This window comes from Bolinopsis microptera, chromosome 3 (genome assembly GCF_026151205.1).
Source record: "Bolinopsis microptera isolate Bmic1 chromosome 3, MBARI_Bmic_1.0, whole genome shotgun sequence".
In the NCBI taxonomy this organism is placed as follows: domain Eukaryota; kingdom Metazoa; phylum Ctenophora; class Tentaculata; order Lobata; family Bolinopsidae; genus Bolinopsis; species Bolinopsis microptera.
In genome coordinates, this window is record NC_087074.1 from 3,253,872 (window position 1) to 3,278,820 (window position 24,949).

The window sequence follows — 24,949 nt, forward strand, 5'->3', positions numbered from 1 at the left end:
ATATTATGGGTAAATCGTGTTGCCAAGGACATTGTCCGACGTTGTTATAGTTCATATTACTCGGGGGCGGTAATGAAACAGTGCTAGGAAAGCTCCACGTGATGTTAAGGTTAACCTTAAGTTGTCTAAGATAAAACCACTCCACGCCGAATGGCTTGTAAAAGTTAACACTGAAATGCAGGACCGGGGTAGTTTGATAAAAAAAAGGTTTCCATGAAGCTAGAAATCACTGATGCTTTAAGCATGGACTATTTCATGCACGAAAACCCATTTGATGAAGATGATATGTGATATTAGACACTGATCAAGTACACATTTTTAAACATTTTTACTGCTTAATGACTGCTTTTCTTACTAACTGTATAAAAATGGATTTGAAAATCATTTGCTGAAATTTAAAAAACGTCAAAAAAAATTCGGATTTTTGATGGTTTTGAATGCCTTCGAGCGTTCACATTAATGTCCGTTCATAATTATGGCCGTTCATGTAATGTCCGTCCAAATAAGGTCCGATAAGGTACAATTTGTTATTCTCTGGTTTCACTTAGCCATATCCGTTCATGATCGAGGGGCTCAGGGGTGGTCTCAATTTCTTGGAAAATCATTTTATATCACGCGCATACTAGCTGCGCGCTCCCACGCGCACATCGTAAATGATGGCAATATGGTACTTTTGATAGCCATAAACGCTAAACCGTACAAAGCAAAGTACCGTTTTCAGGTTGCGGTAACGTACAGACGGTCGGTGTTATAAACAGTCCATTTATTTCCCTCTCCGTGTCGGCTCATAATAAAATAAAACACATTGATTGACCAGGTAGTAATATTAAACATTGGTACAACTCTCTACATGACAGAAATTATTGAATCTTGGAAATACAATAATTATGAAACACTGCCCATCAACGGCGCCTCTATCATGAGAAAATCAAAATGCTAAAAGTTTTAAGTTCCCTAAAAACGGAGAACGCAGTAAATGGATAAGGTGGAGATCTGTCACTTTCTCTCGACTTCCGCTCCGAAGTTGGATCGGGACAACTTCTAGCAAAAGGAGACGTAACCTCGCACCACGTGGTTCCCACGTGGTAAAACATATTCAGCGGAACCCACGATATACGAGGTAAAAACTTGCGCCAAGCAAGTCATGTGACAGTGCCATGTAGAGGATACTTGGTAACTAAATTACAGGTCTTTTGAAAATGCTTACATGTAAATATAGCGGATAGTTAAATTTATTAATTATATGTTATCATTGCGAGAAAAAAGTTAAATATGTATCGTACTTGTTATAAATCAGTTTTTTGAAAATAAAATTTCAGAATATCAAATATTCATGAGATAAAGATTGTTCAGATCTTGAGATTTATGTTCCTTCGTTGTCGAAGCCTGAAAGAAAACAAATTCATATCATACATCTCATAATCATAATTATAGGTGTATTATCAACAAAATGAATCACTGACATATTTTGTGGAGAGAGCCCTTGGGCTTTCGAAGTTGACAATTTGTTGTTTTTCAGAACTACCATTAATTCAAACAAGTTTAAAATCAACAGTAAGCTCTTTATATAATACTCACAATTAATTTCCTAGGAAGTTTATCCATTGTTTCGTATCAGATCTGTCAGGCACATTTCTCTTGCCTGGAAACATAATTATCTTAATACAGAGACACAGCATCAGGAGTATAAGTAGGTATTTAAGCATAATCAAATTAAACAATACTCGATCGAGACAGGATGGCGTTTACAAGCTGATGACACAAATGTCGACACCAGCGTGTCCCACTTTGGCCAAATTATCAGCCGCACAGACGGTGACACCCGCAAAACTCCGCTAACTTCATTCCCAAAGAACCTACCATAAGGATCGTTATCTTTGAACCCTCCCCCGGGTATCTTGTTGCCCCCGAACATCTGGTTATTGAAGCCGCGCTGTTGAGGGGGGTTGTCGCCTCCCCGTGAGTAGTGCTGTTGGTCCCCACCCCTGTAGTAACCGTTCTGTGGTGGTCCATCTCCGCCACCTCCTCCTCCTCCTCCTCCTCCGCCTCCTCCTCCTTGTTTGTATGAGTAGTTATTACCTGTGCAAAGAATGTTGTTACAATTTCTTAAGAATATCTCCATATTGGAGTAGCGGTTCATGAGATCGAAAACTTTTCATAGGTCTGAAAGTTGTTTTTGAGTAGCTTAAAGCACATAGCTCATCTTCAAAACTTCTAACGGTTCAAGCATGTCTAAAAATAGATTTCTACGTCTTTGACGACTCTAACTACTGTGTTTGATATAAAGTGTATAAGCAAATTAAAAAACCAAGCGAACCGTTCATGTTAGAGTAGGAATCCTGGTTTCTATTGTAGCCTCCTCCGGATTGGTAGTTGTTGCTGTTATTGTTATTGCTGTTGTTATTGTAGCTGTTACCGTTGCTGTAATTGTTGTAGTTGTTGTCGTGATAGTTATCGTTCCTGAATTGTGAAGCGAAATAAAGTGAATTTGTTGGGATACACAACGGGAACATCAGGATGAATACTTCGTGGTGAAAACAACTACATCGCTAGTCCTGCTTGATGAACAATTAAAATAAAAAGATGGTGTTAAAATTTCACACTCGGGTATCGGGATCTGAGAATATAGCTGGCAAATGCACCGGCTTGTTCAGGGTGGTCAACAGCATACCATAGTTTCCCTAAATTAGAAGGCTCTACACTTAAAACTGAATCAATACGTACAGAACAACAACACAAGCAAGGCATTATTCATTCCGAGTTTTATCGGTTTTAAAAACTCATAAATCATTCTCAGGATTGTAATAACTCACTGCTCGTAGTTGTTAGAAGGGTATCGTCTGTTGTTGTACTGCTTGTGCGGTTGAGGTTGTTGGTTGTTGAAGTGTTGGGGACGAGAGGGCTGGGACCCCCCCTGGTTGTAGTGTCCAGGTGGCTGGTTGTAAGGACCTGGTCATTAATTAATTATCAAGTAATTAATTAATTATCAAGTAATTATCTGGTAGACGTTACACCTCAATACCTTAACTTGTTGCACATTCGAATTCCTCCGAATTAGCTATTATAATCACATGTGCTAACTAACCATTTCCAGGATGCTGGTTATAAGGGCCAGCTGGAGAAGGAGGTTGAGAGTAAGGTCCAGGAGGGGGAGGTCCGTACGGTGGTCGGTACTGGGGCCGGGAGTTGTTAACAGGTGGGCCATAAGGTCTGTACATTCCACGGTTACCTCCTGGAGGAAGACAGGGTGTAGCTAAAGACAGCCTATACTAGACAGGGTGTAGCTAAAGACAGCTTACACTTGAGGTGTTTTTATTTCAACACTGTTTGATATTATTAGCCACGTACTGAAATTAGATATCACAAAATGTTTATTCTTCTAAACTCTGAAATTACAGATAATTTGTTAGTTATAATTTGGGTGTTTGAGAATTATTTGTACAACAATCATTGGAAGTCATTCATGTACATTATCTCGTCTACAATTATCAAAATATTTAAAATCCTACATAGTAAGAAAGTTTCAAATTACCATGATTGTTATAAGGAGGCCTGGGTTCACTGGACCTCATTCTCCCTCCATCATGAGGTGGTCTAATGGGTGGTGGCCCCCTACCAGGAACCCCTCGAGGAGGTCCCATTGGTCCAAGTGGTGGAGATGCAAACACTGAGCGGGGCAGTTCTTCTGCAACCACACAGCGCAAATGTCGGAAATAATCTACGGCTCCAAGATCACCTAGGGGAATTGGAAATGTTGGTTAAAACTTGAATGTGGACATGATCGTACATCGTGCAATTCCATAAACTTCAAATTAAGTTATTAAATAAATTTGATAAACCTCGATAAATCAAAATAATACATTTATCTATTTGATATAAACTAATTTACCATCGCAAATGTCGAGGAGTGAGAGGCCAGCTCTGCACTGTCCAAGTTTCAGCTGGAAGAGCTTCCCGTCAAAGAAGTTGCCAATGAAGCAGAAGCGTCGGTTGATGGGGTAGTTACAAGCGTCGTTAGCCAGAAGGAGAGTCTCAACTCCGCGCACGAAGATGTGCGCCAGCGTGCACCCACGTGATGTTAGACGGCCTGGTTAGAAGATATTATCAGGAGAACTAAAATATATGTATATTTTAATGGTATTTCATTAAATTTTACTCTTCCAAAATCAGTTACTGTAACAATCATGAATCATCATCAAATTTTAGAATGTCGTCATTACCCTAGATAGAAATGACATTAATTATCGGCGTGTACACACACTTAGGACTGAGTGACCTGTGACCTGTTAATTATCCACCAATTAACCTAATTATTGCTAAATTAAGTAGTAAATTACCTGGAGTAATTTTGTACAAGTGGCTAGGTCCAAAGTGAAGTTGAGGAGACAAGGCGGTTGCCAGGAAGGCGTCCAGTTCGTACTCCCGCAATACCTTGTTGCCAGTAGTAAGGATGTACCGCAGAACTATACATACCTGGGATGATCAGAGCGATAATTTGGTGGTGAGGTGATAATTTGATGATTTATTATTATTATAGGGTACATTTGAATGAGAATCTTGACCTTATATAATTTAATAAGAATTTAGAATGTGAAAGATACTCATAAACGGAAGAGATGGAAAAATGCATATATCCAACGACAATGACGAGACGGATTTAATTGAAAATAATATTAAGATGGAGCTAGAATTATGAGACCAGATGATAGCTCATAAAATTGTTCCCTCAGCTCTGATAACAAGCACGCAGACACTGGTGTTAAAACTAATGATTGAAATTGAACGCTCCGGATAAACATACCAGCAAGTATTCATTAGCAATAATGTTAGGACTAAAGAATGAAGGAATGTTGCTGTTCATGATGGCGAGCAGGGTACTGCGTCTCAGCTCTTGTATTTTAGCACTCATTCCTGAAGGAGAAAGTGAGATATATGCGTTAAATGAGAAGAAACGAGATTACGGATTGAATGAGTATTGTACTTAAATGTGGCTTGATTATCTAAAATAGGAGCCGATAATATTAGACTTATGACAATACTTTAAAGTAGACATATGAATAACAATTTCAGGTTTTGTATGCCACAGCATCGACAGTATTAAAAGGATTAAAACTCAAAATAGATTAAAAAAGTGACTTTGTGATTTTTAACGTACCGATCCACAGTCGGTCGATGTGGGGGGTAGGTTTTCTAGCGGGTTGTTTTGCATTGGGAGCGTGAACCGGCATTGCTGGAACCTCTTCCCCATCCACCAGATTCCTCTTAGAACCGTTAACTATAAACTCCTTGACGATCACTTGACGTTGTGTATCTATCTTGGTGCTGCGCTGCCGTTTAGCGTCAGATTTTACCCATCCGCGACCAACTCCGAAGACAAGACCGTAGATTCTCTGTCTTGCGGTCCTGAAAATACACACGCGGTAAATCTAGGTTTTAAAATAACATGGACATTGGACAAAAGCTTTAATTCTTTATCTTTCCTATGAATGAGCATATTTCCCAAATTTAGGATATTCAATGAAAATTAGCGTATTTAAACAAATTTTAAATTCTGGTCTACACAGAAGAACTTGTGGTCAACACAAGGAAATTTGCCCTGTAATCAAGCTAACCTGTACAAAAGAGCTGACGAGACCGTATCCTTATCCTTGTTATCCTCAAAAAGTGGCCCTAAAGACAGGGTGCCAGTGCACATAAGAGGGTACAGATGAGTGTTGAGCGTACCGCTCGCGTGCGCTGCCGCAGCGCTGCTCAGGACCTTGCTCGTTATAGCTGGTACAGTTACTGGAAGAGAAATTGATTATTAATGGCAATGATTTGACTTCTTATTCCACAAGTTGAGGTAGCATCTGGCTGACTTGTCGATTGTACGATCTAAACTAACCAGTACAATGAAATTTGTATAATTATGTCAGTACTGGAACGATTCAGTAGATTCTGTTTATGTAGTGAGAGCACCGTGTACTTTAAGATCGGTTTTACAATTGTACATCGTACAGATATTTAAATGAGCTCATTGCTTCATCGGAGTTTCACCAGAGCTCAGTTGAGTTTTAGTTTAAAGTTATAATTTTTTATTTAAGTTTAAGAAGTGCATCATTTCAGAGAGATATATCTAGTCCGCATAACCGTACCGGATGTAGAATGTAAAATACAATATAATTATAACAGCTTCCTAGTATTTTCCTCTATCTTTGCGAATGTCACTCGCGAATGTGTTTTTATTTTTTGATTCCCCAGTTTGCAGCCTCAGAACATGATATATTGATTAATTTTTGTGATTAGTCAAGGAAAACCGTGCTCGAAGGATTACATTACTTTAATCCTTGCACCCTGATCCGTGATGTTCTGTACTCAGGAACAAGTACTTAGAGTCAAACCTCAGTTTCAAAACGGTAGTAGCTCACTGATCTTGCCGCTCTTCGTCAGTCTCACATGCAAACATATCACTACATAACATGATGCAAGTATTCCTATTATCTACTGTTTTTAGTACGTTGATAATAACTCACCAGTTTGTCTGCGCTAACATCGCAGGATTTATAATTAGTGAATATCTGATGATTTACTAACTGGTCTAACTCTCTCACTACTGGTCTCCTCTCCACTCCAGTCCCAGGGCTTAGTTCCAGTCCCCGTCAGCTCCAGTCCCCCCGGCCCCACTCCAGTCCCCCTCAGCTCCAGTCCCCCTCAGCTCCAGTCCCCCTCAGCTCCAGTCCCCCTCAGCTCCAGTCCCCCCGGCCCCCACTCCAGTCCCCCTCAGCTCCAGTCCCCCTCAGCTCCAGTCCCCCCGGCCCCCACTCCAGTCCCCCTTAGTTCCAGTCCCCCTCAGCTCCAGTCCCCCCGGCCCCCACTCCAGTCCCCCTCAGCTCCAGTCCCCCCGGCCCCCACAGCTCCAGTCCCCCGGCCCCCACTCCAGTCCCCCTCAGCTCCAGTCCCCCCGGCCCCCACTCCAGTCCCCCTTAGTTCCAGTCCCCCTCAGCTCCAGTCCCCCCGGCCCCCACTCCAGTCCCCCTCAGCTCCAGTCCCCCCGGCCCCCACAGCTCCAGTCCCCCCGGCCCCCACTCCAGTCCCCCTCAGCTTCAGTCCCCCTCAGCTCCAGTCCCCCGGCCCCCACTCCAGTCCCCCTCAGCTCCAGTCCCCCCGGCCCCCACTCCAGTCCCCCTTAGTTCCAGTCCCCCTCAGCTCCAGTCCCCCCGGCCCCCACTCCAGTCCCCCTTAGTTCCAGTCCCCCTCAGCTCCAGTCCCCCCGGCCCCCACTCCAGTCCCCCTCAGCTCCAGTCCCCCCGGCCCCCACAGCTCCAGTCCCCCCGGCCCCCACTCCAGTCCCCCTCAGCACCAGTCCCCCCGGCCCCCACTCCAGTCCCCCTCAGCTTCAGTCCCCCCGGCCCCCACTCCAGTCCTCCTCACTCCAGTCCCCCTCAGCTCCAGTCCCCCCGGCCCCCACTCCAGTCCCCCTCAGCTCCAGTCCCCCCGGCCCCCACAGCTCCAGTCCCCCGGCCCCCACAGCTCCAGTCCCCCCGGCCCCCACTCCAGTCCCCCTCAGCACCAGTCCCCCCGGCCCCCACTCCAGTCCCCCTCAGCTCCAGTCCCCCCGGCCCCCACTCCAGTCCCCCTCAGCTCCAGTCCCCCTCAGCTCCAGTCCCCCCGGCCCCCACTCCAGTCCCCCTCAGCTTCAGTCCCCCTCAGCTCCAGTCCCCCCGGCCCCCACTCCAGTCCCCCTCAGCTCCAGTCCCCCCGGCCCCCACTCCAGTCCCCCTCAGCTCCAGTCCCCCTCAGCTCCAGTCCCCCCGGCCCCCACTCCAGTCCCCCTCAGCTTCAGTCCCCCTCAGCTCCAGTCCCCCGGCCCCCACTCCAGTCCCCCTCAGCTCCAGTCCCCCCGGCCCCCACTCCAGTCCCCCTCAGCTTCAGTCCCCCTCAGCTCCAGTCCCCCCGGCCCCCACTCCAGTCCCCCTCAGCTCCAGTCCCCCCGGCCCCCACTCCAGTCCCCCTCAGCTTCAGTCCCCCTCAGCTCCAGTCCCCCCGGCCCCCACTCCAGTCCCCCTCAGCTCCAGTCCCCCCGGCACCCACTCCAGTCCCCCTCAGCTCCAGTCCCCCCGGCCCCCACTCCAGTCCCCCTCAGCTTCAGTCCCCCTCAGCTCCAGTCCCCCCGGCCCCCACTCCAGTCCCCCTCAGCTCCAGTCCCCCCGGCACCCACTCCAGTCCCCCTCAGCTCCAGTCCCCCTCAGCTCCAGTCCCCCTCAGCTCCAGTCCCCCCGGCCCCCACTCCAGTCCTCCTCACTCCAGTCCCCCTCAGCTCCAGTCCCCCTCAGCTCCAGTCCCTCCGGCCCCCACTCCAGTCCCCCTCAGCTCCAGTCCCCCCGGCACCCACTCCAGTTCCCCTCAGCTCCAGTCCCCCTCAGCTCCAGTCCCCCTCAGTTCCAGTCCCCCCGGCACCCACTCCAGTCCCCCTCAGCTCCAGTCCCCCCCACCCCCAGTTGTTACTATTAAATCTTGCCAATTTATCTATAACACGATAGGGTCAGGGGTATAATTTGTGTAATAATACACTCCTACTATCGTTATAATACTAGTACTAAACCTCATGAAAAATAAGACAGAGTTTCAGTTCATTCATTCTATGTTATTATTGTGCTCCCGGTTTTGTTCTGATCAATTTAACGTTTCTAACAGCAACAAAACTAGTACACGACTGTATACATACATTTTATCATTTATTGGAAAACGTCCAATTCTAATTTTCAAAGTTGTTTCTTCTGAGTACTTGTTTCTGACTCAATCAGTCCAAATCTCACAATTTTAAGCAGAGTATTTGTGTTCTGTCAAGGTGCCAAAAGCCGTATATCTATTTCCATCCTTGGAACTTAACCGGAAACATAGTGTTCACCAACTGAAGCACTGTAAAATATCTCCACAATCCAATCCTTTAAATTAGAATAACCATCTTTACAATCGTGATACTTATTGCTAAGTATCTGATTAATTTAATACGGAATTTTGAATAATGCAGGTTACTAAACCTAATTTAGAAAAATTACCTATAACGTAAGTATAATATTAGCTGTTCTAATTTTAAAGTGTCGAGTAATGCTCTGACCTCCTGAACAATGACCAGAGTACTTATGAATAATTATGTAATAACTTAAACCAATAATATGGGACGTGATGGGTGACGTTAAATTAATTTCAATGACCGGGTACAAGTGAATAATGGATGATGGGTACAGGGCAGTCCTGAGCATGAGCTGTTATCAGTTTAGCTCATTAAATACCCATTGTGACCCGTTTTCTGGCTTCTTTAAAATTTAATTAACTTAATTAACCAAACCGTTACCCTGGGTTTTATCTAAAAAACTGTGCTTCTGAACTTGTTCAAGTTTAAGCCTCAAAAGCCATGGATCGGGAAAACATTTGTGATCATAATAGTGATTAAACGATCATTGAAATACAGCCTAACGTCGATTACTGTGTCTCCGCTAACCCGGACTCTCCCGATTATCTGTGTCTGTTTGTCTTCCCCAAGCACTAGTTTTAAGTATTAATTAATGTAAATCTTATTGATATTTACCGAATACCTCAAGTAACCGGACCCGGGATGTTTGCCTCCCCAGAGACCGGTGAGGTACGATTCTGATTCGTTATTAAACGTGTATGTGACAGTCCGTGACAGTCCAAGTTCCTTAGTCCAAGTGCCTAGTATACATCTGGGCCAGTGATCATTCCCTGTTAGCTTATTTAATTATAATATTATTAATTTATAACGAACGTTTTCTTTATTTTTCGTCAGATATTTGTACCTGATATCTTAACATTACGTTATTGACGTTTCACATGTTACAATCAAATCATATCTCGGCTGAACCACTTTGTTTATATTTTCACTCTGATGTTGTTGAACATACTGGTGAATAACATTGGTTATACTGTTAGCTTGTAGAGTGAACGCTGAGATTAGTAAACGTCCGATGAGGGCCGGCAGGTTGATTTTAATGTTTTGTAAAGCGTCATAGCTGGTTGCTTTGGTTTCCATGCATATTTTTGCATTTTATAACTTAGTGTAATATCCGGTCTCCGGATCGGAACATTATTTTTAAGTCGCATTGTTGTAACGTTTTTTGGGCAAAATTTGCAGTGTTCCCGTTTATTGTCACAATAAACGGGAACACTTAAAATATTGCCCAAGAAACATTGCATTGTCACTTAGTAATCGACCAATTTTAAATCTAACAATCATATTTTTTACGTTGTGTGTTTCCCTTCGTGTCCAAAAGCATTATAATCATATTTTTATATTGATACATTTATTATTTATCAACAAATTCGATTCAGTTTCAAACCGTCTCATAATTACATGTTATACGTTTTACAAGTCACAGTGAACGAAGCTGAAGTAATGACATAACTTGCTTCCTCCTCAGTCCTCACGAGCTTTAAATTCCACGCTTCTAAAACACTTCAGACCCCACTGCTTCCTAATGTTCTAGAGTTGTTGTGAGATGTATGCCGGCACGTTTGCTTGCTGAGCTTATATTGTTGCATATATTAGTTGTATTACTACTTACTAGCTGTCCTTGAAGATATTATATTTCTCTTGTTGTGGTAGCCATATCTTTTTTTCTAATATCTTATACCTATTGTTATCATATTATAGTCGCTGCCTTGTAAATGATTTTCATAATTTAATACTAACATACAAGTAAGTAAATGATAAAAACTATTTGTAAATGATGTGGGTTGAATTTTGCTTATTTGTCGGTTTAATTCCTAAATAAAACGGGGTTTTTTTAAAAAGACGTGTGTCGAGTAATGAAATGAAGACATTCAAGCAGCATGTTAGAGGTGTCCACATTGGAAGAGGGTGGGATGTGAGAGCTATGATTGTTTTATGCCCGCATTCACAAGGAGAGGCCGTTAGAGCACGTGTTATTTTGGTTTAGATTCTAGATCTTAAACTACAATTAAGGTCACAAATAATGAGCTGCAAATGATAACAGTGGCCAACTTACTCACCTCAACGCTTACATCAAGGAAATATAATATTCATTTTTATGGTACGTGGGTCGTAGTCACGAGGTAAAGTTAGTTGATAGATAACGTGACCATTTTTAGCCAGCGAGAAGGGCTCGATTTGATTTACCTGGGGACCCAGTCTTAGTTCTTTAAAAAGTGTTTTTTAAATTAGTCGGAGTGAGCGGCTGGCAAGCGTCTTCTTTGATATGAACACTCATCAAGTCATCAAATGCAATACTGAAATAATATATAAATTTATCCACGTGTATCGCCACGTTACAAAATTGCGTTACCCAGGCCCATTCGCAGTTTGGTTAGCTGTCATGTGGTAACCAGTGGTTACCACATGACTAACCACGAGGGTATCACGATGGTAGCAGCATTGCAGGACGCTCATTAGTCATTGGACAATGAACACTTCGTGACAGAAGTAATTACATTGTTTTGCCGATTTGACACAGGTAAAATTCACCAAATTTCAATTTTTTTGTCGGAAAATGTTCCCAAGACTGTTTTCTTGTGCCGTACTATAAGTATATTTTAGAACTCCTGACAAAATTCGTACCTTCGGCACTAGTTGGGTCAGGTGTTTTATAACTTCTACTCACGTTTGTAAAACCAATAATTTTCCATAGCTCACCACTTATTCCTTTCCATGGCCTAATCTCTTAACAACATTCTTTACTCTCTAAACTAAAGTTTCTGGAATTTAGAAGAGATAACGATAGCTTAAATAAATTACTATGCCAATTATGAAAATGCTGCTAATATCAAAAAATCTTACATTGTAGAAATTGTAATACATGGACATTCCGCTGGGTTATAATTATGTGCAAACGCTGCCGATGAACGGAAATGGCGGGCTGGACAACAATAGGGACTTGAGGAGGGTTATCCTTCCCCAGAACCACAGGATCATAATCCACGGAGCTCAATTTTATAGTCTGATAATTTAATCCAGCGGACGATTAAACAATTTCTCAAAGCTGATATTTCAATTCATCAATGCTATGATGCTATTTTGGTGCACATCGTTTATCTGTCCGGGCCTGTTTTAGCAGCCCGATCTGTCCAGGCCTGTTTTAGCAGCCCGATCTGTCCGGGCCTGTTTTAGCAGCCCCATCTGTCCGGGCCTGTTTTAGCAGCCCCATCTGTCCGGGCCTGTTTTAGCAGCCCCATCTGTCCGGGCCTGTTTTAGCAGCCCCATCTGTCCGGGCCTGGTTTAGCAGCCCCATCTGTTCGGGCCTGTTTTAGCAGCCCCATCTGTCCGAGTCTGTTTTAGCAGCCCCATCTGTCCGAGTCTGTTTTAGCAGCCCCATCTGTCCGGGCCTGTTTTAGCAGCCCTATCTGTCCGGGCCTGTTTTAGCAGCCCTATCTGTCCGGGCCTGTTTTAGCAGCCCCATCTGTCCGGGCCTGTTTTAGCAGCCCCATCTGTCCGAGTGTCCGGGCCTGTTTTAGCAGCCCCATCTGTCCGGGCCTGGTTTAGCAGCCCCATCTGTCCGAGTGTCCGGGCCTGTTTTAGCAGCCCCATCTGTCCGAGTGTCCGGGCCTGTTTTAGCAGCCCCATCTGTCCGGGCCTGGTTTAGCAGCCCCATCTGTCCGAGTGTCCGGGCCTGTTTTAGCAGCCCCATCTGTCCGGGCCTGTTTTAGCAGCCCCATCTGTCCGAGTCTGTTTTAGCAGCCCCATCTGTCCGAGTGTCCGGGCCTGTTTTAGCAGCCCCATCTGTCCGAGTGTCCGGGCCTGTTTTAGCAGCCCCATCTGTCCGGGCCTGGTTTAGCAGCCCCATCTGTCCGAGTGTCCGGGCCTGTTTTAGCAGCCCCATCTGTCCGGGCCTGTTTTAGCAGCCCCATCTGTCCGAGTCTGTTTTAGCAGCCCTATCTGTCCGGGCCTGTTTTAGCAGCCCTATCTGTCCGGGCCTGTTTTAGCAGCCCCATCTGTCCGGGCCTGTTTTAGCAGCCCCATCTGTCCGGGCCTGTTTTAGCAGTCCCATCTGTCCGAGTCTGTTTTAGCAGCCCGATCTGTCCGGGCCTGTTTTAGCAGCCCGATCTGTCCGGGCCTGTTTTAGCAGCCCTATCTGTCCGGGCCTGTTTTAGCAGCCCCATCTGTCCGGGCCTGTTTTAGCAGCCCCATCTGTCCGGGCCTGTTTTAGCAGCCCTATCTGTCCGGGCCTGGTTTAGCAGCCCGATCTGTCCGGGCCTGTTTTAGCAGCCCTATCTGTCCGGGCCTGGTTTAGCAGCCCCATCTGTCCGGGCCTGGTTTAGCAGCCCCATCTGTCCGAGTGTCCGGGCCTGTTTTAGCAGCCCCATCTGTCCGGGCCTGGTTTAGCAGCCCCATCTGTCCGGGCCTGTTTTAGCAGCCCCATCTGTCCGGGCCTGTTTTAGCAGCCCCATCTGTCCGAGTCTGTTTTAGCAGCCCTATCTGTCCGGGCCTGGTTTAGCAGCCCCATCTGTCCGAGCTTCCGAGTGTCCGGGCCTGTTTTAGCAGCCCCATCTGTCCGAGTCTGTTTTAGCAGCCCTATCTGTCCGAGTCTGTTTTAGCAGCCCCATCTGTCCGAGTGTCCGGGCCTGTTTTAGCAGCCCCATCTGTCCGGGCCTGGTTTAACAGCCCCATCTGTCCGAGTCTGTTTTAGCAGCCCCATCTGTCCGGGCCTGTTTTAGCAGCCCTATCTGTCCGGGCCTGTTTTAGCCCCATCACTCAGTGCAGACCAGAAAATAGAATAATTGCTTCAGTTTTGTGGTCAACTATTCGGATTTAAAACAGAGGAATGCTCTGACGCAGTTAACCTTAACTGCTGCAGTTTTGCCAAAGTATTGAACATTTAGCTTCCGTGTTTTGATAAGCCCACATCCAACCTGGTGGAGACGTTGATCTTTGCTCTTTTCTACAATTACAAATACGTATGTGATAAATCCTATTTGCTAGCAGACGATTTACGTTATAAATCTTGGACGATTTTAGTGCTTTTAAATTTTAGTGCAGACAGTTTAAATATAATATTGTGGCAGAATATTGAATATTGGTGGTAACTACACTTTGACAGTTTGACACTGCTCGTATAGCCAGTATTTTATTAGCACCACATCTTTAACTTTTATCAGCGTGGTACAAGTGCGGTAATGGTGATTGTGTTACCTTATCAAAAGCAGATAGCAGCCAATATCATCAGATTACATAAACAAAAAATGCTCAAATGCAGCATCGTTTCATTTTAGATTATATAATTGTTTTGTGCACTGGATACATACAGAGTCGAGTAAGATACTTACATATCTGTTCACTGCTAGAGTAATCAATATCAGTTTTTTGATGTCGTGTAGTTTGGTGTAACAACTCAATTTAGGTTCAAGTAGCAATTCAATTTAGGTTCAAGTCATGGAAATTTTGATAAGAAAGTTTAAAACATAAATATTTCACGCGACGTTAGTTCCTTCATGCAATCATGGAAACTTGAAACATTTGTTAAAAGCCCGTTTATTTTATTTCTTTGAAATTCGCTTGACTTTGGAAATACCCACTCCTAAAAATAAAGCTTTACGGCCGCTGGCAGCTTAACGATTTTGATCTTCCAGCCCTTGTTTTACTTAATCCAGCAATTGCTTAATTTTTCCCATAGGCTGACCTAAAAGATTCAATGAACTATTAATTTGCATGAAAAAGTTAAACATGAAGTCATTTACTGACACTGTGCAATACTATTACTATTGGAAACATTTTCGAATACATGTGTCTTAAGTTTCCTTTTGAATAACAGAATATCACAGCTTTTAATTGGTAGCAGGTTTCGAACAAAGGGTCCTCAGTTACTTAGGTGTCGATCAGTTCTACGAATATTTGGTATCTTTTATCTTTATTTTTAAATTCTAAGACCACTTCTAACGTTTAAATTGTACGTACACTACTATGCATAATGCATGTGCGCATCTTACATGACTTGGCGACTTGACAAGTCCCATATTAAAATCTGTTCACGTAAACAGATCAGAATTCTCCTAGGAACAAGATTACATATCGTCGTGGTTTTTTTAAAAGGGCGAATGTTTAAGAAGTTTCGAGATAATGGCCCCTAAAGGATAAAATTGGCCCTTTTATGTAACCCATTTTTTGAAACGTTTTAGGGCGAATGTGTGACATAGTATGTATAACATATTGTATAACATTCGGCTTTTTTGAATTCTCGAAAATAACATTCGCCCTTTGAAAGTTTGAAAATCTAAACTAAGCACGATAGAGCTTTTCGGGATGTTATAAGACCTATTTTTTAAGCCATACTGAAATTTGACATTCGCCCTTTTAAAAAACCACGACGATACATTATCACATTCCCCATTGACCATTCTTCACATGGATAGGAGGTTATTCCAAGCTGTTATCGTACTTGCTTTGGTTGATCATTCTTGTCACTATGCTAAGTTTAAGTGATTGCGCTTTTAAAAACTTTATGCGTTCAGATTTTATTAAATATTGATTTCTCCGGAGTCCGGACACATGATAAGACACTAGTTTTACTTTGATACTTAATGGATTTATAAAGGAGAACGTTTTGATGCTCCACAAATTCGTTCCATTTGCTGCTGTGGTTATCAACGAATCGAATGATCATTATCTGCAGCCTTTTTTTTACGGCAAGATACCTTAAACCGACTTTCTTATTCCGAAATTAAATATCAAATAATTTATATAAAATAAACTTCAGTAAAAGATTCAGACTTACTGAGTTTTTGAGGTAGCTCGTCATCCTTAGTACTATCTTCATTCGACATTTCTTCGTTTCCTTCGTTGTCTTCGCTAGTTTCTTCGCTAAATTCTTCTTTAACTTCGTCTTCTTCGGCAGTATTCTCTTCTTGTATCGCTTCTTCCTTGATCTCTTCTTCTTTGACATCGTCTTCCTTGACCTCTTCCTTGACCTCTTCCTTGACCACCTCTTCCTTCACCTCTTCTTTGATCTCTGCTTCTTTGATATCCTCTTCTTTGTTCTCTTCTACTTTGATATCTTCTTCTTTGACCTCATCTACTTTGACCTCATCTACTTTGATATCTTCTATTTTGATCTCCCCTTCCAGCACTACTGCTTCAGTTTTTTCGGTAACTCCATCATCAACGCTGAGGTATTTATAAATCACTATGCGAATGTTAACATGTAATAGTATGGTAATTAAATTGAAAACCTACAATATCAGACAAAAGTAAGCGATTGTTCAAAAAAGTTTTTAAACTCATACATTTTAGCTTCTCCGATCATTTCAGTAATCTCATCAACAGCGTTAATCTCCTCTTTTTCTTCTTCCTCCTCCTCCTCGTTGTCTTCTGCTTCGTCAACTTCTTCCGATACTTCATCAGTTGCTCCTTTCTCTTTCGGTTTCGTTTTTACTTTCTCTTTCTCTACTACAGATACTGTCACCACCTGTTGAATAAATACGGTATGAATTTTCTTTTTAACATTTCAACATTATATATTATGTACTTATCATTACATTGATTTATTTTCGAATTCAAATTTTTAGAGATTTCTGGGATAAATGGTGAGAATGAGGAAAGTCCAAAATATCTTATATCCGCGGGATAAACGTCGAATTGCGATTAAATGATCAAATTGAATGGTATTCCTCTGGTATGGCTAAAGTGGAGTTGTAGCGTTATTATCAGAATATCCACTACGTAGGGTAGTTAACAGTTTTAAAGGTTTTACTTGCCGAAATAACCGTTAAATTTATATGTTGAAAAATGTAAACTTTATGCATGCAATGCATAATATTTTTATTACATATTATATTACACGCAAGACATTCTGCTGCTTTACAATCAGTTCTAATTGTGGTTTTAATATGACTGGACAGGTAGCATAAGTGTAACTCAGGGGTCAACTTACAGATTCTATTAAAACTGGAACCGTCAGATGATCGGGTCAGATAAAACTTCGAATATGTCTAGATACTAATGTTACCTAGATTCTTGACGTCATGTCAAGTTAAATGTTTTAATTATCCCAAAGGTGATCGGTGATGCATGATATACGTGGTGGCAAGATAAAATGAGAAATATCGTGGTTCTGATTCATGGTTATGGAGAGCACGTTTTTAGAACTCAGTACCAAAAACTTACACAGGTGACTTTGATCACGTGACTTTAATACACGGAATTTATAATAATCACGTGACTTTAATAGACATAATTTATAATAATCACGTGACTTTAATACACGTAATTAAAAATATAATATCCGCGTGATCACTCCAAATGTGTGCAAGTTTTAAATTGAACCTAACAGAAAGAATTTTACATAAAGATTCAACTCTCGGTGTGAAGCCAACTCACCAAAATAATTATGTGACTAAACATGAATAGTCTTCTTACATTATTTTATATCGTGTAACCACCTAGTCTCTTAAGGGAGGATTCAGCCTGAAATTTTCGTGAAACTTGATTCTGACAAAAGTTTTGGCGCAAAAATCTTTTTTCTGGCTGCCAAATTTTTTTAGAAGGCCTAAATCAAAAATCCGGGGCAAAAGAAATCGCTGCTCTGAAACCCAGAAAATAATGTAACAGCCCACCCTCCCAGTACCTGACGGATCTAGGATGGGAGGTACGGAGACATGTGATCCAGGACCATTGGTCAGGTGACCCGGGGGACAACTCACATTCCTACTACTTCGATAATTTCAGTACCCTGATCCGGGATCTTGGAAATCAGGTACAGAATAGTTGTGCAGATTCTTACAATTCATTACACGAAAAGCTCATGAAGTCTAGGTAATTTCCCGCCATATCAGAGCCAACTAAATCTGACAACACTATACTTAAGTAATATTACTTATAGTTGATATAATATATACCATGTTAGGTATACTTTAATACTTTAATGCTGTCTCGTCAGGTGATGGACATCAAGGAGGAGTTTGGAGAGGAAGATATCAGAGTGATTATTGTTGGAAAGTCTCTAGGAGGTCTAATAACTGTGAGTACTGAGTATTCTTATACATTGTCACAGTGTTTTGACACCACTCAATCACATATTTAAGCATTGTCCACCACATCACATTCAGCTGACGACGATTAACACATGTTTATTGAAAGCTTCTACAAGTTAAATCATCGTATCTCTTATATGTTTTTAACCCAACTCCACTCAGTTCTAAGATATAATGGGTTTGTTCAGCAGACAGATAACATCTGAATTCTACCTAATATTCTGAATCGTTACTAAACAGCAACTGTCACCTAATGTCTGGAGAGAGATTGTCTAGACGGTAGACAATGATAATAGATATTGTGCATTATATAATTGTGATACGATCTGTTGGTTTTGTTCCACTGAGTCAAAGACACACACAGTACGATTATAAACACACTAAGACCATGTTGTCTCGAATCTAGGTCTAATAACATTGGTTGGTAAGAGTGTATAGCTGCCCCCATTGCACTGAAGTTGTAGGTGCTAAATGAACAATTAGGAGCTACCAACAAGTCAATCATAACAACCTTAAGGCTTAATTATATGTACCAAGATCTTAGTACAGACAAACATCTGCCCTCCAATTTAAAGTCCCCTCCAATTTAGCGCCCTAGATAAAGTAGTCCATACTCGTGGACCTTAACCTACGAGCTACGAGTGGGGAGTCTAGCCCCTAAAGTGGGCAGTCTATCCCCTAAAGCGTAAGCAAACCCTGCCTCTTCCCTGCACAATGGATCAAGATTAGTTTGCAAAAGAGATTTAACAAATATGTACGTATTTCAGATCAGGTTGCTAGAAGAGTTACCCCAGGAACTGGAGGGGGTAGTGTCAGGAGCAGTGGTAATAGCACCTTGTCTAGCTCTGGGAGCCAAGTATGACACTCCAGTAAAGAGGGCTCTTGCTTATCTTATGATTGACGTAAGCTTTTACAGATGTACGTGATTTCAGCCACATTTTAGTTTTTTTTTTTCTACAGAACCTGTCCCCAATCCGTATTGGAAAATGACCCGAATTAATACTTAGTTTGAATACGGGTGGTACCTGCAAGGGTCAAGTTAACACGTACACTGTTTGTCCTACTGATATCTGGATATTATCCGGTTGGAAGCGACAAGGACAAGTGAAACAAGGAAGTTAGGAGTAAGGGCAAATTTTCGGCGTCAACGCCATCTTCAGGCTAAAATTGTTATAAATGTTAGTATATAATAAATGCTTCTATACTAGTTAAAATGCTAAATTAAAATTACACACACTGAATACAGGTTACATCAAATGGTATTGTACATTACATTGAAAATAGTGATGTACACACGTTTTACACTCTGTCCAAGTACATAATATCTACTGAACAGCAGGGTCGTGTGCTATTTGTTTAAATTTGTCTTTGAATATGTTGTAAAAAAAAACTGTTTGTTCTGATTAACACAGTATTTGCGGTAATTACACTCTCATCAGAAGTAACAATGGAGGGTGTGACTTTCTAGTCTCCGGTCCCGTATAGTATGTACATACTCGGTTCCGTATTTATATCCCTGGTGTAACTTAGTATCGTGTATTTGTCCTAACTGTATAACTTAATGTTACTGCATAACGGAATAATGCTCCCGTATATATCCCTACTCAAACTTAATATCATGAAACAACGAATAGTGAATATTTGCGTGGTTTGATTTTACCGTACAAATTGTATGAGAATTATTTACTATTAAGTACAGTATTACAGTAACTGAAATCTGTATTCAATAATTTAACTTGAGTCTTTTGGCAGTATACTTAGCATTCAATAAGACCATTGTAATTTGTAGTAAGCTAGGCCATGGCAGTTATTTAGCTTGATCTAGATTGAGCCAAAACCAAACACGTGCCCATTAGGATTATTAGCAGTATGTTCGTGATGTCTGACATTTACTCAGTACACTCTTAGTGCTCTACACGGCAATCAAATTCAGAACATCTCAAGCATGTAAGTAGTTCTATAGAATCCCCTAGAACGAGTATCTGAGACCTTTAACAGATAACTTAAAGGACACAATATAGTCATCACTACCACACACACACGAGCAATTATTATATAATCGGGTAAATTTATAGATCCCATTGATCTTAAATGGTTCTAACTTATACCCTCTGGCTCTATAACGCCACTATTTCTAACAGTAACACTCCACCATAATATTACCCTATAGTACTGACACTCCTCGGCTCTTAACACCCCATCACAGTATCTAGGGTTTACGTGGTTCTACAGTCCCTTTGATGCGCTCATCCCTTCTGACGTCACCAAACAGACTGAACAGTTCGTGTCGGACCCACACATTCTGTCACGTGGTGCCTGGGCTGCAGTCGCTGTGACAACACGGAATGAAACCTTCCTTGCTCACGAGAGGAGAGGTAATATGGTTGAAGAAGTTTTAAAACTTAATGTGTCTAAACGTGGCTTAAGATATCGGGGCTGGAAGATTGCCAGAAAGACCTGGGCAAAACATCAAACATGTGCCCAAAACTATTGGCCATGTGCCCAAAACTATTGGTCATGTTCCAACTTTAGTCAGAGTAGCAGGCCACAATTACTGCTGAGTTATGAAGTTACATCGGCTTCATAACATGTCATTGGTAATCGAATATTCTCGGTAGATCCTCAAATAGTGGCACTAATACCCGAATCATATTCGCCAGATTGTTTGAGGAAAAAGCTCCTGATCTTGCACGGAACAGATGATAAAGTTTGTGAATGCAGCTCTTCGATAGACTTCACCGAACATACTTCAGAGTTTACAGAAATAGAGACGTACCCGGGTACCGCACACGATCTCCTGGACGAGGGCCAGCCGGTAAATAACCTGTTATTATTTAACTTATAAATAGCTAAACAGTAATTATTTACCACTTCCATATACATTGGTCATTCAATTTCTAATTTAAATCTCCAATGTCCAGCGACCAGCATGGTATTAATACTAGAATATAACAGTGTTTTCATTGCAGGTTTTAGGTCAAATGTACGATAGGATAGCACTATTTCTACAGACATTCAATCCTAATGAGATGTAAAGAAAGTTCAACAACATTGATTATAAAAACACATTTTACTTAATAAGATATCTTGCCTTAACAATTGTTGTTAAGAATTGAATTTCTGTGGACAGATTACATAGCTAGAACTGTACTTTTAAACATATTATACTAATACTTATCATGAGGCATTTTTAACAGTTAATTCAGTTCCGTGTACTATTATAATAATGTTTGTTTAGCATATTAAAGCGACTATTGTTAAGAGTTGATGCATCAGATATTCAGATTACTACTATTATGCGTGCGACGTTTTTAACATTTGATTGCTTCAATATATGTGTGAAATGATTTTATTGTATAAAATTAGAGTGAATTAGCATGAACTTTTTAAAGAGATAATATATCTATTACAGTTCAGATATTTAACTAAAATCATAGTTGCGGTTCACAAATATTATATGTGTATTATTCAAAACCGCATTACTGACAACTAAAGTGGTCGAGAAGGCCTCACATGACATTTCTATTAAGAAACATAAAATCTATAAAATTAGCAGCTAGAATTGTAAAACTTACAGTGGATGGTACAGGTTCAGTTTCATCAGGAATAGGCTGTGATTCTTTATACTGCTCCAAGCCAGAGAGGAATAGAGCTTCAATCTCTTCAGTGTTCTCACTTTCTGGCAATACCTGATAAATTTAGTTAAAGAACGTGTGTCGAGTATCAAGTTGTCAATCGATTCAATTTTAGAAAACATTTATAATACAGCGATATATAGATAATCTGTTATACATAAATAAATAAATTCCAACATTTATTACACGCTTCAGCATTAAAATATGCCCCACGAAGATGTACATTTAAGTCATTCAAGCGAGACTTAAAATGGTAATTATATAAAGATTGAAGATTATGTACTTATTATTATATTATTATGGATATGATAAATATAATTACCAATGATTTATTTTCATTCGAAATATCAGGGTTATCCTCATAACATATCAAGTACGAGAATTACGGGTTGAATTATGTATGTTTCGGATCAAAATGCTTGATAATGATATTTCAAAACGGGTCCAGACAGAGGATAAAACAATAAATAGTAAGAGTGTTTTAAGATAAAAGTATCGAACCTGTTTGATAATGGTGGAGACATTACAGGAGATGTCTGTCCTAATCTCAGGATCGAGCTCCTTTACGAAATCAATTACTGCGGACACCAGTTGTATTCCTTCTTTTTCATCTTTCTTTCTCTCTCCTTCTTCTTCTTCTGAATACACGCACCAGTAATTTACAATTTACATCTTACAATTTACATGATACACTTACAATATATTATGGTAAAAACAACATGATGTATTATGCACAACAACTTAGTAACTTAGCGTTATGTTTCTTAAGTGCGAACAGTGTATACAATTTTGACCATGACATCATCAAGTATACTTCAAAGCTGTACTGATGTCTTCATGTCTAAACCCCCCCCCCCCCCCCCCCGCTACTGTAAACTTCAATATCCGTACCTGAATCTTTAAGCAGTCGTCGGTGGAACTCTTCCAGCATTTCGTAGTTGATAACATCGTTACCCAAAAGACACGACAGCAGCGGAAACAGAGTCAGCGGTAAACTTAGACAATCAGATATTTTCTCACGGTCAATGATTACCGTGGATATGGTGTTCCCAGAAATCCTGACAAATGTAAGGGTTAAGTGTCTTAATACGCAGTTCTAGAGAGCCGTTACTGAAACTGAATACGCGACTTCAGTTATACAAAATGAGTTATACACGTAGCAAAGTTTATTAAATTTTATATGGTGTATAACTTGATGCTCATCAGAAGATGTAACATGAGTTCTGTGCGATGAAACAAATTAACTTTTCATAATAATGTACCTTCTTACACTTAATGTATGTATACAAGATCAGGGATCTTGAGTGAAAAAGTTTTCACTCCGCTTAGATTAACGTATAATCCAGAACGTTCTACTTAAAAATATTTAAAATAACAAAACCAATCGTATGCATATATTCATTAGAGTAAATAAATATGCAACATATGAGCATATATTTAACGTTATAGTGTAAGAGTATCACATACAAGATTTAATTATGTCCAGGTCCTTTATTTGCTCTGACCTGAGATGGTGAAGAGAGAGGTATCGGGGAGCGTTCATCATTATAAAGTCTGAATCGTTGGCCAGGATACCGTATGCGTTGTGCTTATGAGCATATTCTACCATGGCTTTGTCCGTAGAAAATGGAGTCGAGATGACTTTCACGTGGCAGTTCAATAAAACCTGGGTGTTAGGATAACCTTAGATCTTTTCCATACTGTATAGTAGTACAGAGAGGAGTAGTACAGAGGGGAGATGTACTGCTTGGACTAGAATCAGGAACAATGTAGTCCTTGGAATAACGTTAGAGTATATTGTCCTCATACATGGAAACTAAGGTTAAGATAGTTTACATACCATATAGGTATTCTCTGTAGTTACTCGTGGCTATTTTGGCTAAGCACCCCTTTCATAATTAGAGAAACGAACACAACTCTAAGTTTGTGAACAATGAGATTGATTGTGGACGAGACGGCCGATGCCACACCTGATTCGTATAGAAACATAACATTGTACATCGCAAACTGTACACCGACCTACCTGTCTGAAAACTTGTGGATGAGTCTCGTTTGGGAGGAAATGTTTACGGTCGGGAGCGTAGCCTCGCTGTCGAAGCCCCTGCATGACCATGTTAACAGTGTCTCTGTTCTGTGACTTCTTGCGGGCCCACTCTGCCCTCATGTCATCCTCTATCCCTCCAGTGAAGAACACAGCAAGTTCACAGTTTGCCTGAATAGGAAAAGTCAATTAGCTATAGTTCTAGTTAATTATGGATGATCAAGTTTAATAACGAGTATTGGTCTTGTAGACATTAGCACTATCCGGGGCAATTTGCAGTCGGCCGCTGCCAATTCCGGCAACATAAAGCAGGAATGAGGTTGTCCTGTTTTTTAATTTTTCTGCTCCTTGCAAGACTATTTTAATTAAATCAAGCCAATTTTTATGTAATACTTTGCCACATTCAGCGTAATGCCGCTGTTGGTAACTTCATGCTGAATGCAGCTGAGCAATCAGTTATAAATGAGACAAACCTGTTGGAAGGTATTGACAAAGCGACGGATTGAAGCCCTGAATTCTTGCCACTGTCCTCCACAGATGAAGTCCATGTGAGGACCGTACACCGAACGTAAACAACTCCATCCTTCAACGACAATAAGCCTTTTCTTCTTATCGGTATTCGCTGAAGAAAACAGGAAGAGTCAAAAGCGATATAATGCACACGGTAACAGTAATTCAAAGCATTAAACGAAAGTTGTTAGGTATGATAGAAACATGTTAACCGGGAAAAGTTTGGCCAGGCACCACACACGCCGTTCACAGGAAATATGCTCTGTAATTCATGCACTAATTCATCACGATCACAGTCACTCAAAACGGTAAGACGCACAATGAAACTCACTATTATTAAAAGCACAATCATACATCTAAATATCGATTCCACAATGTAGAACCCAGTCCACATATTGGGGTCGAAAACTGACCTGTGAGTTCGACAGGTATGAGACTATCTGGGCATTTAGCAAGAATATAACTTTGAAGACCACGGACGCCCATTTTTGAAGAAAAAGATAAAATATAATATGATATTGAGACTAAATTTTAAACTAGAAAATTAACCGATCATGGCAGACTACAATATGAGTACATCTCCTAAACTAGGATCGCCTGGGCAAAACAAACCGCTATTTTTGGAGCGCTCGATCCAATGTTAATATTTTATGGTACACAAGATTGAAGTGCGCGGCGTCGACTTTAACGTTTGGTAAGTCAGTCTTAGTATATAATATGAAGTAATAATAAATTATGATATTATTTTATATTATCACTTCAATTTTATTTCATTGTTTAAATTCAA

The 24,949-nt window shown here is 41.2% G+C and overlaps 2 protein-coding genes across 3 annotated transcripts; one reads left to right on the top strand and one right to left on the bottom strand.

Annotated features, from left to right (window-relative positions):
* Window positions 1-809: 809 nt before the first annotated feature.
* Window positions 810-24,828, bottom strand: LOC134813425 (constitutive coactivator of PPAR-gamma-like protein 1 homolog). Of its 2 annotated transcripts, none has more exons than XM_063821199.1 (21): window positions 24,576-24,828; window positions 24,126-24,274; window positions 23,635-23,823; window positions 23,117-23,277; window positions 22,503-22,669; window positions 22,113-22,249; window positions 21,552-21,665; window positions 16,231-16,412; window positions 15,723-16,111; window positions 5,613-5,784; window positions 5,156-5,403; window positions 4,802-4,911; window positions 4,338-4,473; window positions 3,890-4,087; window positions 3,533-3,736; window positions 3,086-3,232; window positions 2,814-2,949; window positions 2,318-2,421; window positions 1,861-2,079; window positions 1,579-1,642; window positions 810-1,386 (listed from the first exon to the last, which is right to left on the bottom strand). In XM_063821199.1, the coding sequence occupies exons 1-20, from the start codon at window positions 24,646-24,648 to the stop codon at window positions 1,581-1,583; spliced, it is 3,297 nt and encodes a 1,098-aa protein (XP_063677269.1). In that variant the 5' UTR covers window positions 24,649-24,828; the 3' UTR covers window positions 810-1,386; window positions 1,579-1,580. The 2 variants fall into 2 exon arrangements, with proteins under 2 accessions (XP_063677269.1, XP_063677268.1); XM_063821198.1 differs by having other exon boundaries at window positions 2,318-2,460; window positions 24,576-24,817.
* Window positions 17,005-21,936, top strand: LOC134813426 (monoacylglycerol lipase-like). The gene is made up of 7 exons (XM_063821201.1): window positions 17,005-17,114; window positions 17,568-17,699; window positions 17,883-17,963; window positions 18,744-18,878; window positions 20,183-20,351; window positions 20,637-20,791; window positions 20,946-21,936. The coding sequence occupies exons 1-7, from the start codon at window positions 17,040-17,042 to the stop codon at window positions 21,009-21,011; spliced, it is 813 nt and encodes a 270-aa protein (XP_063677271.1). The 5' UTR covers window positions 17,005-17,039; the 3' UTR covers window positions 21,012-21,936.
* Window positions 24,829-24,949: the final 121 nt, after the last annotated feature.

Excerpts from the sequence above, each read along its gene's own strand:
- LOC134813426 (XM_063821201.1), top strand. The coding sequence starts at position 17,040 with ATGAGAAATATCGTGGTTCTGATTCATGGTTATGGAGAGCACGTTTTT. Across the intron at positions 17,115-17,567 it reads AGTACCAAAAACTTACACAG|TACCTGACGGATCTAGGATG; the intron begins GTGACTTTGATC and ends CCACCCTCCCAG. Across the intron at positions 17,964-18,743 it reads CTCTAGGAGGTCTAATAACT|ATCAGGTTGCTAGAAGAGTT; the intron begins GTGAGTACTGAG and ends TACGTATTTCAG.
- LOC134813425 (XM_063821198.1), bottom strand. The coding sequence starts at position 24,648 with ATGGGCGTCCGTGGTCTTCAAAGTTATATTCTTGCTAAATGCCCAGAT. Across the intron at positions 4,912-5,155 it reads CATCGACCGACTGTGGATCG|GAATGAGTGCTAAAATACAA; the intron begins GTACGTTAAAAA and ends TTTCTCCTTCAG. Across the intron at positions 2,080-2,317 it reads TTCCTACTCTAACATGAACG|GTAATAACTACTCATACAAA; the intron begins GTTCGCTTGGTT and ends TTCTTTGCACAG.